A 19,487-nucleotide genomic window follows, 5' to 3' on the forward strand; every position below is an offset into this window, starting at 1 on the left:
GTTTTTACTCCCCGACTCCAGAATCTGACAGTGTTTTGGATTTACCTTTGTGAATGGCTGCAGCTGTGCCCATGACATGAGTTTTTGGAGGAGATTTATGGCAAGGGTCACAAAACATTACTTCTCTCTGTCGAAGCACCCCCACCAGCCCTGCCAATGCCTTCCTGGGCTGCTCCCTGCTATGGCTGGAGCCAGCTCAGCCTGGCCCAGCAGTGTCCAAAGGGTACTATGTGCCTTCTCACCCATGTGTGTGTGCGCGTCACTGCCATCAAATTAGAGCCCAGAAACATGGCCACCTCCTCAGGAGGGGCCAAGGCTATTTTGTTAAGTTGTTACTTTGTGGTTCTAGAACTGTACAGTAGAGAGGCAAGGCTGTTTCAGCTTGGCTTCTCCGTTTATCGTGACAGGTTTGGGTGTTGTTTTCGCTGAGGCTCTGCAGACAAGGCCCAGGATGGAGGTAGCCACGGTGTCCGGGCCTGTATCTACACTGGTGGGGCTTACCACTTACGAAGGTTTCATGCTCACAAGATGCTCAAGTTCACTCTGCGGCAGCATCAGGAGAAGGGGACAGGACACTTCCTCCTGGAACCCACCCCCTCCAGGGGCCACAGCCCAGAGAACCACCAGGAGTATGGAGACTTGGTCTCCCTGTCCAGCTTGGTCTTCCTGCTTGAGACACCTCAGGTCACATTCTCCTCACACCCCCGCACTCTCGCTTTGTGTGCCATGCTGCAAAATCCAGGCCTGTGAAGTCCTCACCTCTTGCTTGAGCGTCAGCCTGGCCATAATTTCATTGTGGTCGATGAGGGACAGCTCATCCACTTCGTCTTCCAGCTGGGCCGACTCCAGAGCATCTGGTGACTTTGGAGCCCTGGAGGGAGGAGTGGTTTGTGCTGGAAGCATCAGAGAGGCCCCTGGACTCCCTGACACCCGGGGCTGAGGCAACGCTTGCCTATGCCTGGGTCAGAACTGTGGCCCTGAACAAGCCTGCCCTGAGTTGCAGCCACACGTGAAGCCAAGGAATGGATAGATGCCAGGGCGTGGACTGGATTCCTAGGTCTGCTACTGACCAGCTGTGCAGCCTTAGGACGTTTCCTACTCTCTGTGGATGCCCCACCTGTATGTGGGAGGGATCACGCTGGGAGATTAAAAAGGTTCCATTGGATTATTAACATACAATGGTTTCAGCCACTCTGTCAAAGCCCACGGTGTAGACTGTCAGTGTTTTTTTTTTCCTTTTTGTCTTTTTTTTTCGTGACCGGCAACGGATCGCAACCCTCAGTGTCGTGCCCGTACCGGACCGGGACCGGCAACGGGATCGCAACCCTCGGTGTTGCGCCCGCACCTCACTCAGCCAGTGAGCGGCCGGTCTGTATGTGGGATCCGAACCCTCGGCGGGAGCGCCACCGCGCTCCCAAGTGGCGCACTGTAGCACCGGGCCGGCCCAGACTGTCAGTGTTTAAGGAGAGGAGGAGCAAAGGGCAGGCAGGGTGGGAGGAAAAGCCAGCACTGCTCCAGATGCCATTCCCCAAGGCTTTTCCGGGGGACTGTCTCCCCATCAGGCCTTTGCTTGGCATGAAGAAAAACCATAAACCAAGCAGACACGGTCCCTTGTTCTCAGGGTGCTCAGTCTAGTGGGAATCAGACTTCAGAACAGTGGTCATCGTAGAGCAGTGACAGGGATGCACAGAAGGGTAATGGCAGACTCTTACGTTCAGGCCTTTGAAAGGTGGAGTTATTAGCGATTTTCCCTGCTTCCTTGCAGTTTTCTGTACTTCTCACAGTTCCTACCTTGAACATGTACTATTTTGAGAATCAGAGGAGTAGGCATAAAGACTCCCACATGCAACGCCTGCAGGCCTGGTGAGCTGGCTGCTGTGGGCCGCTCAGGGAGGCCTCGCTGGGAGTACGCACTGCTCTTGGGAGACCTGGCTCCTCTCTGCTCATTTCCTACCTCTCACCACCATCTCTGCTGTCCTTTCCAGGTGCACTGCCAACTGCCGAGGGATCTCTGGCAGGCCCGTCTTTCCCAGCTGGTGATTCCTGAAAAGAGAAGTGAGTGCTGGGTTTTAGACTGGTGGCCCATGCCAGGGGGATCTGTCTTCCCAGCATTCCTGCCTGCAAGTGGCTTTGGAGTGCAAGTTCCTATGGAGCAATTTGGACGTGAAGAAGTTAATGATGAATGCAGTTAATTACAGGAAACACAAGCCCTCCTGAGACTAGCATCTTGCCTTTGGAGAGGTTGAAAGGTCAGCCAGGCACCTTTCCTCATCTGAACCTACTCATGAGCTAACACCAACATCCCACTTCACACACAGAAATGAAGGACAGAAGTCCACGGCCCTGCCCAGGACCACATGGCTTGTAAGTGGAAAAGCCTGGATTCAAACCCAGGGCTGTCTACCTCCAAAGCCTGTGTCCTGAACCACGGGGCCCTGCTGTCGTGCAGCAAAACCTTGCTGACTTCCTAGTTAAAGAAAGCTTTCAGGCTGTTTGGCCCAGCCAGTTACGGTCCCAAAGGGCCCCACTGCTCAGGCATGTGACTGTAACCCCCTCCCCTCCTCCTGGGTCTCTGGGCCCACCTTACTCAGCGACAATGTGGCCCCAACATCCCTGGTCTGTCACTGGGGCCACAATGGAGAACTAGAACAACAAGAATACAGAACATCACAACGGGAGTGCTTCAAGGCGAAGAAAAAGCCAGTACTGCAAGTGGCCACTGGTAGAGGGAGAGCCATGGAGAGTCAGCAGGTGTGGACTGCTCCACATGGGGGCTGAGGTGATGACGCTGGGACACAGGCCACCGGGGGGACAGGGAAGGCAGGGGCCAGCTGAACTCCCACAGGCAGGGCCAGATCCCACGGCAGTAAAACCTCCTCAGTGCTCTGTGACCTGCTAACACCTGAAGCGGGAGGTGCCTTATGTGGGCCTCTAAATACCTGTGAGGATCCCACTGGTGGACCATGCTCTGAATGGCTGCGCTCTGCCCTTTGGTTTGATCACTGGAGAGGACTTGAGTCCTCACGGACCTCCCCTCAAGGAATCTGTCCCACTTGGGCTAGTGGGAAGAGTTACTTTTGAAGCTTTTGAACTTGCTCCTGTTTTGCTGAAACAAAACCAGGGATGCTGATTGCTCAACAGAACTGCTGGACTCAACTGTCACAAGCTGGGAGGGTGATGATGTCAGGTAACTCTGCACTCTCAGGAGGGAGGTGCGCATCCAATTGGCAGGAGCTACCTGCCAGACAAACCCGGGAGTGATGGAGCATGCTGGGGAGGAAGAAGAGCCATGGGACGGAAGGTGGAGCTCCATAGTGGAAGATGTGATGGAGAGAATCCCACAGACAGCACCCGACACGGGCCCAGGGCCTACACCGGTCTGCTCCTGGAGATTTCTAGAAGACCCGTCCATCGGTCAGGCTTTGAGGAGTGCCACACGCACTGAAGCAGGAGTCAAGGGCAGACCTCCACCTGCAAGCCACATCCTCCTCCACAGAGCCTGCGGGGGCCCAGTTTGCTTGTGACCGGGAGGGGCTCAGCCACACAGAAGCGGGTGCAGGGAAGCAGCCCCGGGGCAGCAGGGCCACACCTGCCAGGCCTGGCCACATGCACGAGGCCGCCCGAGGTTACTTACTCCTCGAGAGGGAGCCAGCTCCTCACTGCTCTGGCCAGAGGAGTACAGATTGACGTATTCACCCTCACCAGCGTCCTCGCTGGCGTTTTCACTCTGGGAGAGACAGGATGAGAGGAAAGATACATGGGACAGGCCCTCTAGCCAGCTCTCACAGCTCAGAGAGGGCAGCCAGCAGGGCTGGCCCCGACCAGGATGCTCCTTCCATGAGAAGAAGAGGACAGTGATAGCGTGCACTCTTCTCCCTGGGAAGCCTTCTGCAGGGTCAGAGAACAAAGCTGGCCTCTGTGTCAGAGGGAAGCTAAGTTTCCTGCTAGATCTTCTCTGGAGGTGTCAAGGGACATTTGAACAGTCCTGGAAAAGCAGCCCCACCGTAGTGGGGACTGTGGGGGACCCCAGTGTGGTGGGAAATGACTATGGAGTCAGGGATGAGGCAGTCCCTCCCTCCCTCTCCAGGGTGGACAGGCCTGGCCCCTTCTTGATTGCACTGATCAGAGTTTAAAGCTCCTCCTTCCTCAGTGAGACCAAAACCCTCTTGCTCCCATTCAGGGATGAGGCAGTCCCTCCCTCCCTCTCCAGGGTGGACAGGCCTGGCCCCTTCTTGGTTGCACTGATCAGAGTTTAAAGCTCCTCCTTCCTCAGTGAGACCAAAACCCTCTTGCTCCCATGAGCTCCTGTGGCTGCTGGTTCACACCAGATCCACGACACCTGCCCGAGGCACGGGTAACTTTTTCCTATTCCCCATCTAATTCACATACTCAAGGCCAGCCCCCGACCACCATCAAATGAATTAGTGGACGTGTCCGGCATGTCCTGCCCAAACAATGCTGAGCACTCTTAGACCTGCTCCAAGTGAATCTCTCTTCATCTCCTTTCTAGAGAAGCTGGGGAGCAGAGCCCTGTTTGGCACCCCAGGCTCCCCCGACCCTCACAGCACGTGCCACACTTCACTTTAACCTTCCTGTGACCATTAAAGATGCGCTGCAGCCTGGGAACTCAAGCTGGGTCTTCCTGGGATGGCAATGGGGTGGAGGATTTGGCTTTCTGGGTTCTCTATGTCATCTCTGGAGGGGGCTTACCCCATAGTGGGGCTCTCTCACCGGCTGGGGAGGCCCACAGAGAAGACAGAATAGAATGCACTGGCTGAAGGGTGGCATGGCATGGAGCTGGGAGCTGCTCCGAGGGAGCCCCCACATGACTGTTGGAGGAAGTGGTTTCAGTCTCCTGCAGGAGTGCAGATTCTTAGATCTGTCAGATGCTCATTCCCAACACCCAGGTGCTGTGAGATTTGCTAACAGACATCTCTCACCTCACCCACAAATCCACTCACGTGTTGCTACCTAGTTTAAGATTCACATTGAGTGCCAACTCTGTCTGGAGTCTTGACACTTTCCTCATCGATCCCCACACCCCTGCCCCCACATAAACTCATTAGCACTTAAGCATGCCCTGCAGTAACTGAGCACCTGACTTATATACACACGCAATTGGCTTTTGTGTAATCGCAATATCTTATCAGGTTTGAGAAGCATCTTCCTAACTGATCATATGGCGCATTCAGCAGGTTTTGATTTGACGAGCTTAGGGGGCAGACTGCTATGCAGTGTGTGGGGCCTCGTCTGGGAGGTGATACGGGGTCATTGCTAAGGGCACATTCTCAAGCCATCTAGACGTGGGCTTGGGTCCTGTGTCATCTCTTTCTGCCTGTGTGACCTCGGGGAAGTGACTTAAGTTCTTGAGCCTCATCTCTTTAACATTAACACGGGATGAAAGCAATGGTGCTTCTGCCACAGGGTTTCTGTGGATGTTCAGGGAGACAGAGCCACACACGTGCTCAGCACAGTGCTCTCAGTCAATGCTGGCTGTCCTCTCCCGTCCTCCAAACACCAGTCCAGGAACTGCTCTAAATAACTAAGCAGAGGCATTGAACAGGGGCCCAATACATATCAGCTGAATGAATGCATACCCAAGAATTGATTCTGCTGTTATTAAAGTGCCTAGGATATTGCCTGACTCATAGCAGTGTCTCAGCCTTGAATGTGGAAGGGCAAGAGACAAGCTCCGCCCACTGCCTGGGTTCAGGTCCACTGGTGGCGAGACTGGGGAGGGAGGCTCAGGGATGCCACCAGAGGCATGGACTGCCCAGGAGAGCGGCAACCACCAAGGAGACATGAAGGAGGGCCGGTATCTCTTGGACAAAGGTGTGCCCTGCCCCACCCCCTCCCCTTCCAAGGCAGCCCCGCTCTGGTATTCAAGCTATGTGGTCATGCTGGGCTGACAGCCAAGCTTGAGAAGCACCTTAGAGGGGGAGGGGGATGCACGGGATGCTCTCTAGTCACTGTGAAGACCATTCTGTGCCCCTCTGTGGTGCTGCAGACACAGGAAGCTATGTCAGGGCGCAGGACTACCCCACTTTCAACAAGTCCCAGTCTCAATGGACTCCCCAGAGAAATATTTCCAGGCCCTTTAAGATCACACTTACCCAAACAGGCAGGGAAAAAGGCAGGCTGGCCGTTCCACAGCAACGCCACCTCACCACAGCCTAGGGTTTATTTTAGGATCTGGCTGGTGCCTGGCTTTGCTTCTGAAGAGCTGTTGCTCTATGCAGCAGGAATTTTTATTTATAGCCAGAGTAAGACTGTTTGGGCTGTGGATTTTAGAACACAAAGGGCTGTCTGACTGAAACCTGCAAACTTCTGCAGAAGATCTGGTGGTTCCAGAGCAAGCGAGCAATTAGGAGAGGGGGCGCCTGGCCTCCAAGCTTAGCCCTGGTCACACAATCATCAAAATGCCAGCAAGGACTGCTTCCTGCGGATGAGGAGCTAAGAGTTTTGCATAGATCACCTCATTTAATCAACATGAAGTGCTTTTATGATCCTTATTATAACGAAAAAGGTGAGGCTGGTAGGGTGGCCATACACAGCTGGTAAGAGGTGGCATGGGGATAGCCTATGTCATAGTCAGTTCATGTTTTCTGAAACACTGAGGAGTATTGTGGGCACGTGACAGGACCTAACCATGAATTCCACAGCTCTGCAGGATGCAGCCCCACTAACTGCTCAGAGATCCCCTTAGCTGAGCATAATGCCAGGCATGCAAAATGCCAGGCATGCAAAATGCAGTGAGCTGAGGCTTCACATACAGCCAGGGGTGCAGAGAGCGGTGCAGGGACAGGCAGTGAAAAGATGCAAGCGGCAGCTAGCTGTCTTGGAAAGACATGCCTGAAAGAACCACTGAGTCTTAGGAATCTAAAAGATCATGGAGATTGATGACCTTATATGTTAGCTCGTGGCCAATTTGTTAAAAGGCAAAGCTACCTGAAGCTGCCCAGGTACCAGTTTTCAGTGACACTTTTTTCCCATTATAGTCCTGGCATGAATATTGGCTAGGCATGGACCCTGTGTTGCCTTGGCAAGAAAGCAGGAAGAAGACCTTTAAATAAAAAAATCTCGGGGGGATGGCTGGTTAGCTCAGTTGGTTAGAGCACAGTGTTACAACACCAAGGTCAAGGATTCGGTTCCCTGTACCAGTCAGCTGCCAAGAAAGAAAAAAAGAAAAACCCTGGGTCCTCAATATAAGAGCCAGTCCATGTAATTCCCTGATGATCAGAAAGTGCAGGGTGCCAGAGAAGGCAGTCTGTGCATCAGCAGCTGAGGGCCAGAGCCACAGGCCAAGAGACCTCAATCTGAACGGCTGCTTCACTGGGACTTGAGCTCCAAGCCTCAGAGAACTTTCAGCTCCACCAATCACAGGGCAATGTGACCATGTACAGGAATGGACTAGCTGCTGTGGTAAAGTGTTTGGGAAGAGAAGTTGCCAGAGATGGGTCATTACTGCACAATCTTGGCTCAAGCAAGGTTTATGACTTTGGTGTTTTTGGATGCTACTTAGCAAAGCATATAAGCTACTGGACAGCTGGTTTTCAGGCTTAAATTCTTATACCTTACTTGTGAGCAAACACCCTCAAGGGGAGCTGTTCTTCTAGTGTGGTCTGGGCTTCCTTCCCCTGAGGAGAATCACCAGGAACCGAAGCTCAGCACTGGCCCTGGGCTCAGAGCACATGTCCTTCAGTCAGGGACTGCCAGCCTCCCCGTGTGGGGCCTCTTATTTATTCTGGAAGGAAGTCAAGCTTCTAGACACTACAATACCCTACACAATTGCCTGGGGAGGCTCTTGTCTGATTGGGTCCTTATTGACCTGGGATATGATCTCTCCTAGTACACCAGGAAGAACCCTTGAGTTCTTATTACTCCATTTGGCAAACTAGAGGGAAGCCTTCTGGCTCTGTCTTGCCTCTCTTTCCTGGTCCTAATGAACTATTAGTTTACAAAAGCCATCCTTTGGGTCTACTTTAGGCCCAGAGGCAACTCCCTTCTTTGATGCCCTTGTGTTAATTTATAACAATAACTACATTTTACATAATGTCCAAAGCCCAGTGGTAGATTCTGAGGCTGATGCCACAAGCACCTGAACTTGAGATCTGTCACAGGCTATTCTGTCTTTGCTCCTGGGAAGGAGAGGCACCTTTATGGGTCCTAATGGGTGGATGATGAGACAGCATTAGTTTGATTAAAGAAAGACAACATTAGCATCAGGTCGGGTCCAGAAAGTATCTTCTCCCTTTTGGAACAGACTTTTTCATGAAGTTTATTTTTAAAAACCATTTAAGGGCCAGCCTGTGGCTCACTTGGGAGAGTGTGGTGCTGATAACACCAAGTCAAGGGTTAAGATCCCCTTACCAGTCATCTTAAAAAAAAAAAAAAAAAGAAAATTCTACGAACAAAGAATGTAAAAGAATAAAAATGTTTTGCGTGAGGGAATTTTAGGTAGTAAGATAGGTGAATGTAAAAGTTTATTAAGTTCCTTCTCACCTTGTCACCTGAATCATAACATCTTCCTTGAAAACACTACATCTGGCCAGTGGCTTCATGGCTAATTGCCCTCTTGCAAAAACTCCAATACATTTTAGGATGCTCTGTCCATTTGCTCTTTATAGAAAGAGTTAGTACAGATTAAAAAATGACTCAAACTCAGTTCTAGAAATCTAACTGAACTATTTTTACTCAGTTTGCATTTCAACAGCATGACGGGGGCTCTCATTCACACCTATTCTTAGAACTCGATGTAGAGCCTGCAGCCACACTTTGCAATGTGTCAGAACACACAGGACAAACACATGTCTCTCTTTTCCTCTGACCCAGTCTCACCAGGTCTCCGTTATCTTTCTGGCAGCCAAGCAGTTCATAAATGTCAATCGAACCCTGTGTCTTTCCTATCAGGGACCTGGATTCTAACCTTGGGGGGTACCACATTCCATCACTGAGCAGTAGGGAAGGCTCCTGACAAGCAGACAGCAGCTTGACAGGAAAGTGAAGGCGACAGTCACTGCGTGTGGAACAGTGCCCAGAGGGTACATGGCACCACCTGACCTTCACGAGGAATGGCGGTCCTTTTGGTACCTGACCAGTTGGACTGCTGTGGATGGAGTCACATCATGTTCCTGAGAGAATGGATCAGCCACAGTGCCAGGCCATGAACAACAGTCAGGCAGTCTAAAACAAGGGGTGGAAGCAGCTGACTCAGAGCCCTGAGGCAAGGAGCTCTGAGCTCAGTCCTGCTGTGGGGCTCTGAGCAGCCCTGACTCCCAGCACACTTCTCCTGTTTGCGACAGGTCAGGACAGGCTCACTCCTGGGCTCAGGTGGTCACCATCTCCTTCAGAGCTGGGCTTTCACAAACATGGCTCTCTACTCTCCCCTGAACGTTGTAGAAACCTGGCAGGGGGGCTGGTGTGTGTGTGCCTCCTTCCACGGGCCATGCCAAGGTCCAGTGTGGGAGCTAGTCTGGACTCCACACTTCTGAGGCAGCATGGCCCATGGCACCCTGGATCTTCCAGAAGGGGCAGAAGAGCACAGTGTGAACATGCTGCAGTAGCCAACAGCAGACAGGAACTCCCTATGAAACCCTTGGGCCATACATCAGCAGCCAGAGTCTCTTGGGTCAGCAGAGAAGGAAAATGAGGAAGAAAACAGGTTCTCGGCCACAGCCTGGGACCACTGCAGCTGTCCCGTAACAAGCCAGCATCAGGCAGCTTCTGGGATGCAGGGAAGATGGACATAATGGTGTGGCCACGGGGAGAGCTAGAGGCCGCCCTGGACACCCCACGCTGCCTCTGGGTGAATCAAGATGCTCCCAGCCAACTCAGTGCCACAGAGCACCTGTCACTTGCTAACTGGGCACCAAGCTGCACACCAAGGCTGCAAGTCTGTAAAAGTCCAGTCCCTAACCTCAGAGGACTTGCAACCTTGAGAACAGGAAGCTGAGTGCAGCAAAAGGAAGAAACAGCCTGTGTGTGATGACAGATCTGGTGATGAAGCCTCCCTTTTCATTCAGTGCTGGCTGTGTGTCACATGCCACGTTGCAGTGGTTTCCCTCTGCTCCTTACAACCATCTCACATCCCCACTGGACAGACGATGACATGGAGGCCCCCAAGAATGGGGGAAAGTCAAGGAGTCAGCACTTGAAATTATCCAAAGCATCCATGTAGCACATGAACTAGGAGTTCTAGGAGGAACAGGCACCAGGGGGATGGAGAAGCCCTATGGAGGCTTTTCAACCTGGGGACAGCAGCACAGTCCTCGTTTCCCCCAAAAGAGGAACATGCTGAGGCTGACAGTGCAAGGGGACCGCTCTGAGGAAGCCACGGCCCTGGAGGGAGGCAGCTCTGAGCATTCTCCTCCCGGTTCTCCATCTCATTGTGACTGAGCTCTAACCAGGACGGGAGGCTGATAAAGATGAGAGGACATCAGGGAGGAAGAAGGGACACAGGCAAGGATGGCAGGAGCTTATTTCTTCCAACAGGTGGCTGGGCGCCTTGCTGGCCAAGCAGCCCGAGGGCCCCATGGGACTGTCATCCACTTCCCGCGCTATGGGCCTTTCTCCTCCTGCCTCACTCGCTCCCCTCGTTTTCTCTCCTTCTCCTTCATCTTTCCCCTTTCCTGCTTGGCCTTTGGACGAGACAAACAGTATGCCCATGGACTCCGTGAGTGCTGTTGGGTTAGCTCTCAGGAATGGTTCACGGCCAGCAGGCTGAGAGGGGGTGGGAGAGCAAGAGAGAGAGATGCGCTGGTGAAGCTCAAGGACCCGGCCATGTGTTTCCAGAAGGTGGGCTCTGGCGGTTTCACAGTGAGGGGACGGCCACGGCACAGACACCAAGTGTCTGCACGAAGCTCAGGCCTTCTCTTAAGAGCATATGTGTGATGCACAAAGACCAGGGTCCAACATCTCAGAAAATGACCATTTTGCCAGAATGGGATGTCAGCTGCTCTATTTACCCTTTTTAAAAAACTGAAGTCCTTATGATAATACACACTTGACTTTCTTTCCCTGAAGATTTTTAAAAAACTAATGACAATTATTACAGGCATTTCAACATAACTTCTTAAACCTGGGTCTGCTAGCAGTTTTACTTATCCAGAATCATTCTGGAAGCCAAGATGGTAAAGAAAATTTCAACAGATCTCTAGCAACCAAATAGATCTTTAGGTGGTAGTAAATATCTATTACTTCAGTTAGCAAAGAAAGGATGCACAAGAAAATAGATTGGGGGATGGGGAAGATGATTTTTTTAAATACCAACATCGCAATACCTGAGGGGCACTGGCAACCCTAATGGTTACTGAGATTCTCTATAATATCTTGGTCAAGGGCAAAAAGAATATGAACCAAATCCAAAAATTTCAGGATTTACCCCACCAGAATTCAGAACCAGAGAACATGTGAGCTGGAGAGGTGACTGCAGAGGAGCTGGCTGTGGGATCAGGTATGGAGGGGAAAGGATGCAGCAGGGGAAAGGCGGCGGCCCCAGCACCATGCCAGGAAGCTTGGACGGCGCTGCTGCTGCCTGGAGGGATGGGAGGCAACTAGGCCAACACTTACCGCTGCCCTTCCATGGCAGGCCCGCCGCCGGCCTGATGGCGCCAGGAGCCACAGTGCCAGCCTCTCCCTACCCCGTCCTGCCTCACAGTCACCTGCTCATCCGCCTCAGCACCTTTCTTTCATCAAGCTGGTCTAACGCCTCTGAGACTTTGGAACAGGGTTTAGATGCCTGTCCGTGCAGATGTTCAAGTCTCCTAGGATTACAGCACAGGTCAGGAAGGAAAGGAAGTCTGCAGATTGGGAGCTAACACTTCCATCCAACGAGAGCCCAGCAGACCAGGCTGGAGACTGTGAAGAGGGTGAGGGCATTGCCCAGGAACACAAGTAAGAATAAGTTGGGTCCATCTCATGGTTGCGGGATCCAGGGAGAAGCCAGGCAACAGCAGAGTGTAGTAGAGGTAGAGTGTGCAGGTGTGGGGGCGACTGGCTTTTCCTGGAGTGGGGTCCTGAGGAGATGTGGGGGCACTGGCACTGGCTACTGCCATCACCCTTCAGATGCTGTAGCATGACCTCAATCCCTGAGCACTTACATCCGAGAAGACCTTCCAGAATGGATGCTGGGCTTTCTGGCCTGCATCCCTTGGGCAAGTCCCTCTGCTTGGAATTCTGTGACTTGCTTCCCCTGCTCTTTATCTCCCTGAAATCCTAACTATCCTTCAAGTCAGCTCAAGATCCCCCATGCCCCCAGGCGCTGCCTGACCTCATGCTTGCTCTAACCCATGAGGCCACCATGTGCACGCTGCCTCAACGTCAGTCTCTTATGCTGGCCTTCTCCTGCCATCTGAACTGCAGGTCCCTCCTGGGGATGAGTGCCTTCCTCACTCTGGCTCCCTCTTGCAACCTGACCCACGATAGCAGATGTCCTGTGCTCACTGAATGAAACTTGTCCCTGGGTCACTGCTTCTGTGTCACCCACTTCAAGAGCCATGGGAGGCATCTTCAGATTTGACAACTGTGGTATTCCCAAGTGGCAACTCTTCAGAATTCCATCCTGGATGGATGACACAGGCCCAGGAACAACAGGATGAAGATGTTTGGGAATATAGGGGTGCTATGACAGTAATCCAAAGCCCTGTGTCTGGGGCTTGTCTTAGAACCTAACCAGAGGATATATAAAGAATATGTCGGCATTACACTTTGCTAGGGTTTCAGCATATCACATGCCAAATATTCCAAACATTTAGGCCATACTAATGGTTCTCAAAGCACTTTCCTTTCAATGAAATAAAGCCCCTTATCTGCTCATTTGCAGAATTGGTGCCAAGAATGTAGTATTACAGATACAAGATGTCTTAACGCTCCCTTATGTCCCAGAGATGAAGACTGTGGCATATGCACACCCGAACTTAATTAAAACACCCTCCAATTTTCTTTCATTCTGTAGCCAACAATCCAGCTCATTTGCAGTCCTCTAACCCCTAACTGCTCAAAAGAGACATTATAGAAACTCTTAGGATAACTCACACTTACTTTCTGTTTACAGAGAGGGAAAAACAGTCGAGAGCTAGGATTGTCTAAAAGCCAAGTCCTGCAAGATTTGTGAAAGGAGCCTGCTAGATGCACCTCCCGAGGAAACTGAGGGTGCTTATGTGGCTGGGCAGGGGAGAGTGTTCAGCCTTCCCAGCATGTGCGGGGTGGCTGAAGGCTCCGAGAAGTTAGGCTGTAGAACCCAAGGGAAAAATGCATTCCAAGGTCTTTGCAACGGTCCTGGACCCTGGATGGCCCTGGGCATGATCTGCCAACCCTGAGCACGGATGGAAAGCAGACAAAACCAAAGTGGGAACCTGAGCTTGGATAAGTCTTTAAAAGTCACCCAGTTCTAACTCACCATTTATAGAGGGAAAAGGAAAGCCAAATAGGATAAGTTGCTTGCCCAACTCTTGTGTGGAGAACTAGAAGCAGAACAAGACTAGAATTCAGAACTCTCATCACTAAGGTAGTGAGAGCAAGAACAGTAACAACACACTTTCTAAGCTTACCACGTGCCCGGCCGCCTCATATGATTTTTTTTAATCCTCACAATCACAAAATATGAGGCAAGTAAAAGTACAAGTGTTCTTCAAAAAGTTTGTGGAAAAATAAAACTAAAAAGTAATACAAATCTTTCCATGCACTTTTTGGAAGTATCCTTGTACAATCCCAAAGGAATGACACCGAGGCCCGGGGAGAAGTGAATCACCCATAGCCAAACTGATTTCAAGTGGGATCTGAACTTGGCCCTATTCCAGAGAGCTTTCCCCTGCTGCTCAGAGTTTCATTTGAACAAATTAAAGGGAGTGGTGGCTGTTTAGGTTCTTGGGGAGATGTAGATTCCAGCGAGAGACTGCGCCCTTGAGTGTCAGCAGCCCCTAAGCTTCAGTAGTACACTGTTTACAAAAGTGGCTGCAAGTGCTCCCCTTCCTGGATCTGCGCCCTGTGCAGTGTGGTTTAGTAGCAACTCCCTTTAGGAAGCAGAGTCTACTTTCCTATTCCCAGAATCAGGGCTGGCCTCGACTTAACTGACTGCAATGGAAGTGACATAGTGCCAGTTCTGAGCTCAGGCCTTGAAGAGCCTTGCCTGCTTCTACTTGCTTCTTTGGAACCCAGCCAGCTGCCATGTGAATAAGCCCAGGCTAGCCTGAGGGAGAATAGTGCCAGTTCTGAGCTCAGGCCTTGAAGAGCCTTGCCTGCTTCGACTTGCTTCTTTGGAACCCAGCCAGCTGCCATGTGAATAAGCCCAGGCTAGCCTGAGGGAGATGACAGACCATGTGGATCACAGCCAAAGGTCCCAGAGATGTCAGCAAGTCCAGCCCAAACCAGCCATGCCTGGGCCAGGTCAGCACAACCACCCTACCCACCTGTGTCCTAAGCAATGATAAATGGTGACTGTTGTTTTCAGCCACTAAGTCTCGGGGTGGTTTGTTATGCAGCAAAAACTCACTGATACAGCACTCAAACCCCAAGTCACACACTTGGTAAGGCTGCACCCCTCAGCCTTGCTCCCTAGGTCAGGGATACTCCTTTTGAAACACAGAAAACTTGGAGTGCTGATCCAGGGCTCAGTGGGAGACCAGAGTAACAGGGACAGATGGCTCTTCCAGTTTGCGCCAGAGTGGTAATGCTCCAGATGTGGCCATTCCCACCTCCCCTGCAGACCCCTGACAATCCATGCAGCCCTTGATACCCTGGAGAACTAGCCACTCATGCCCTTTCCTGTCCATGTTCAGGGATCTGTGGGAGGGCAGTTGGCAATGGGCAGCACACATGTCTGGGAGGCACAGGCTACCAAGGAATTGTCCTGTTCACGCATTTCCACGCAATGAACGGCAGGGGGCAACTCACCGAGGGCACAGGCAAGCTGCCGTGCCGGCTGAGAAAGGAGTTAGAGACGGACACACTGATGCCCTGAGTGGCACTGCCGTCCTCGGGGGTGAAGGCCACTTTAGTTTGCTGGACACAGTAGGAGACAGAGGAGAAGGAAGAAGCAGCATAGGAGGCCTGCTGGACAGAAGGGACAAGAGAGAAGCGGGGAAGGAGGGAGAAAAGGCAGAGAACAATCAGGCATGTGCAGGGAAAGGTTAAGGAGGCTGCTGCCTAACTCGGCTCAGGGACATTCTGGAGAGGGATCAAAAATACCTACCCAAGCCTACTGGAAAGAGAGGGTACCCTCCTTTACTTCCTTATGAGATTTAAGTTGACTTTCATACCAACGGTGCCCACTGGAGGCAGGCCAGACAGAAGGAGGCCATGTGGGCAGGCCTCATGGAGCTGGGTGACTTGGGCCCTGAGCTGCTCCTCTGTGTGAGTACACCCATGTGGCTTATCACACTGCATCAGAGCTCAGACTGGGTTCGTGCTGCCTGGGTTTGAATCTGGACCCTGCTGTTTATCACCTGTCTGGCTATGGACGTTACTTAAAGATCTCTGTGCCTCAGTCTTCTCATCTGCAAAATGGGGATAACGCTGGTGCCCCGTGTGGGTCTGTCAGGAGGATTAAATAAACTGATGTGTATACAGCACCTGCAATCATGCCTACTACACTGTACGTGGGCCAACAGGCATGAGTAACTATTATTTCCATTTTTGTCTGTAAATATGGGTAATGCCTCCCACATCTGCAAGCAAGGAGGGTGTGGCCGGCAGACAGAATAGCCTGTCTCATGGTACACCTGGGCTCTGTTCTCAGATCTACTTCTCCCTGTGGGTTTGGAACAAGTCTCTCTGCCTCTTTCTGCCTCAGTTTACTTACAGTGGGGATGACAGGAGCTCTGGCGAGGGTCATGAGGAACCACAGGAAAGCTGCAGTGCTTACCTGGGAAGGTGTTCAAGAAGGCCCTTCCTAACAGGCCCCTTACTACTGGCCTGCCAGCTTGGTGTGAGGGGCCAGAGTGCTCCCTTGGAGCAGGTTCTGATTCCACATGCTCATTACGGATCTATCTCCAAATATTCAGAGGCCTGTGGACTGCACAGTATGGAGAAGATGCCCAAGGACAGCCAACAGGCAACAGAAGACACCAGCAGGAGGGACTGAGAATATTTCAATCTCTCAAATGAAGCCTGGCTCCACAATGGTTTTAATCAAATATCTTTTTTTTTTTTTTTTTTAAAAAGATGACCGGTAAGGGGATCTTAACCCTTGACTTGGTGTTGTCAGCATCACGCTCAGCCAATGAGCGAACCGGCCATCCCTATATGGGATCCGAACCCATGGCCTTGGTGTTATCAGCACCGCACTCTCCCGAGCGAGCCACGGGCCGGCCCCCTTAATCAAATATCTTAAGATAAAGGTCCCTAGGCCAAATATTTATGTTTCCATGGTGAAATTCCCTTTTCGAAACATCTTTGGAGCAATTTATTTATTTTATTTATTTATTTATTTTTTAAAAAGATGACCGGTAAGGGGATCTTAACCCTTGACTTGGTGTTGTCAGCACCACGCTCAGCCAGTGAGCCAACCGGCCATCCCTATATGGGATCCGAACCCGTGGCCTTGGTGTTATCAGCACCGCACTCTCCAGAGTGAGCCACAGGGCTGGCCCCATTTGGAGCAATTTAGATTCGTGTTCAGTGTTGTTGGAGTGGGCAGGACAGGTGAAGCACTGAAACCCTGAATACAGCACTGTGACATCACTAACCAGTGGTAGGACTGGAACCCAGGACTCCCAACTCCAAGCCCAGCCCTTCCTCTACTAGACAAAATTGCCTCCAAAGAGGCTGGTCATGGTCTCAAGAGGAAACAAAACAGCTTGCCTGGTCAGCTGGAGCCCACTGATTGTGGAGAGTCATGGGGACTCCTGGGACCAGGCTGAGCCCCAGGCGGCTGCAAGGAGTAATCAAAGGGCATATGTCCTCCAGCTGGCAGCCACCTCCTGGAAAAGGCAGGGCAGCACCTTCACATCTTCCCGTGATGGATACAAGATGGCCCAGCTAGCCACACCGGTCCCCTCTCTTGTTTGAAAGCTACTGGACCAGCCAGCATGAGGACACAGCACACGCAGCTCAACACTCAGAAATCCCCTTCTGGGCGTGTCCTTCCTGGAGGGCGTGGCTGGACCAGAGGCTCCGATTCTAGCACCTGACTGGAGCCACTGGGTTCTTCAACTGGCAGCAAAGAGAAACAGGCTGGAGGTGCACAGCAGGCACACCAACCTGCCTGCTGGCTTGATGCCCAGTGAGCCCCAGTGCCTTGCTGGCTGCCCTCAGTGGGACAGCCACCTCCTGTGCTGCCTGAGCTTCATCATGCACATGGGAGACCTCCGCACCAGAGTTGGGGTTGTAAAGGAGGAAGCGTGCGTGTCTGAAACACAATGGCTCTGTTTAAAGCCATCTTGCTTCAGTGGAACTTGTTTTCATCGGGCCCTCCCTGGCTGAGGCTGGGATGCAAGTCACTCTACACAGTCAGGCCCATTATGTACATTGAATCCCCAGATGGTCACACATAGATGATGCCCTGTGGTCTGATTGAGTCCCTCCTTTCTGGGAGGTCTATGTTGGAGCCAAAGAAGAAAGAAAAACTGCAAGAGACCATCAGCAGAGAAAGCAAACACTCTGAGCACAACACTGTCCCAGCTGCATGGGGCTGCTCTGGAAGAGAGAGGCCCCACTGCCCCCTGGGCTGGAGACAGTGGGGGGGGGGGGGACAGGAGGAAGTGAAAGCACCTATGTGTTCAGCACCCAAGCCTAGGGCCCTAACATGGACAAGAAGAGAGTTAAACTGCCCCCCGGAGAGGATGGTTTTGGTTCCTAGAGGCCTGTTAGGATGGGAAGTCCTGGGCACCAATGGCAATGGCAAGGACGTAAGGCTGGGGGTGCCACTTACCAGCTGCCGCTGCTTGGGAGGGAGGGCGGGTGGAGGGGCCAGCTCCTGCGAGGAGTCCGCTCCGCTGAAGGAGTCATTGAAGCCGTACACCTCCATGAGGAGCTTGTTTTTCTGCTGGTAGATGTGCTCGTTCTGCGGTGTCTGGTAGAACACGGAGGGCTGTGGCTCTGAGTAGTCCTCGAGCAGCTGCATGTAGGCCAGCACTGTGGGACAGAGGGTGCGGGGTGAGCTGATGCAGGTGGGGCTGCTGCACAAGAGAACCCGCACCCCCTCCTCCTCACAGCAGCTGGGTGACTTCCACCCAAAGCGCACTGAGGAGGGTGAACAGTGGAGCACGGAGGGTTTTCAGGGCAGTGAGACTACTCCACAGGATAGCACACAGTGGATACACGTCATTACACATGCATGCAAACCCACAGGATATACACTACTAAGGGTGAGCCCTCATGTGAACTGCTGACTTTGGGTGATAATGACATGTCAATGTGGGTTCATCAACTGTAACAGATGCACCACTCTGGTGGCAGATGTTGATCATGGGGGAGGCTGTGCGTGTAGGGGGGCGAAGGGTAAATGGGAAATTCCTGTACTTCCCAAAGTTCCTGTGAATCTAAAACTGCTCTAAAAAATGAATGCTATTTATAAAAAATCATAATTAGGCACTTCCCTCCCTTGCTGAAAAGCCCTCGGGGTTTCCAGCACACTATGGGTCACCCCCCCCACGTAGGGCTCATGACAGCCACACCCATCCCAGCACCTCTGACCCAGCTCCAGACACACTGTCTTCTTCCAGCCCATGGAACACCCTTTGGGATTTTTGCACATTCTGTTCCCAACTAACTTTTGCTTAGAACTCATCAGCCTTCGTCTCAGCTCCAGTTTGAGTCCTTCTTAGTTCTTCCCAGCTTGCACCTAGGTCTCCTCATCCATCCGATTTTTACTATGTACCTACTATGTGTCTTAGGCACTGACCCAGTGTTGGGCCTAAACCAGGGCCTTATGGAGCAAGTGGGAGTCCTCCGGGAGGACTTTCTGCGTCAGGGAGACAGAACATAGACAAGCATACAGTGTGATGTGTCTTAGGCACTGACCCAGTGTTGGGCCTAAACCAGGGCCTTATGGAGCAAGTAGGAGTCCTCCGGGAGGACTTTCTGCGTCAGGGAGACAGAACATAGACAAGCATACAGTGTGACAACAGGGGAAACGGGTGCTGAGAGTGCTATTCTAGAATCTGGAAGAGCTGTGAAGCCGAAGAGGAGCCTTCCACACTGAGGCTATGGGCAATGTCAAGTCCCAAGGCCAGAAGGGGGACCAGTAGGCAGAACATATGACAAGGGACAGCAAAAGGAGGCTTGGCTCATTCACCTGTGAGGTCGTGTGGGGCTGTGTCGTCAAGACAGGGCAGCAGCTTTATTCTGAACATGGTGGGACCCACTGAAGGACCCACTCCAGGCGTCAAGTCCCAAGGCCAGGAGGGGGACCAGTAGGCAGAACATATGACAAGGGACAGCAAAAGGAGGCTTGGCTCATTCACCTGTGAGGTCGTGTGGGGCTGTGTCATCAAGACAGGGCAGCAGCTTTATTCTGAACATGGTGGGACCCACTGAAGGACCCACTCCAG

General features: G+C 52.1%; 1 protein-coding gene across 1 annotated transcript in view; it reads right to left on the minus strand.

Moving 5' to 3' along the window:
* The window catches only part of RAPGEF1 (Rap guanine nucleotide exchange factor (GEF) 1), a 46,188-nt gene that overhangs the window by 16,582 nt on the left and 10,119 nt on the right, over positions 1 to 19,487 (minus strand). Inside the window, exons 6-8 of the mRNA XM_008592545.1 lie at positions 17,867 to 18,069; positions 1,955 to 2,043; positions 760 to 871 (exon numbers count right to left, since the gene is read on the minus strand). Of these exons, the coding sequence (XP_008590767.1) occupies positions 760 to 871; positions 1,955 to 2,043; positions 17,867 to 18,069 (404 nt within the window). The remainder of the gene's footprint in view (positions 1 to 759; positions 872 to 1,954; positions 2,044 to 17,866; positions 18,070 to 19,487) is intronic.

Source organism: Galeopterus variegatus, unplaced genomic scaffold (assembly GCF_000696425.1).
Source record: "Galeopterus variegatus unplaced genomic scaffold, G_variegatus-3.0.2 Scaffold8013, whole genome shotgun sequence".
Taxonomy (NCBI): domain Eukaryota; kingdom Metazoa; phylum Chordata; class Mammalia; order Dermoptera; family Cynocephalidae; genus Galeopterus; species Galeopterus variegatus.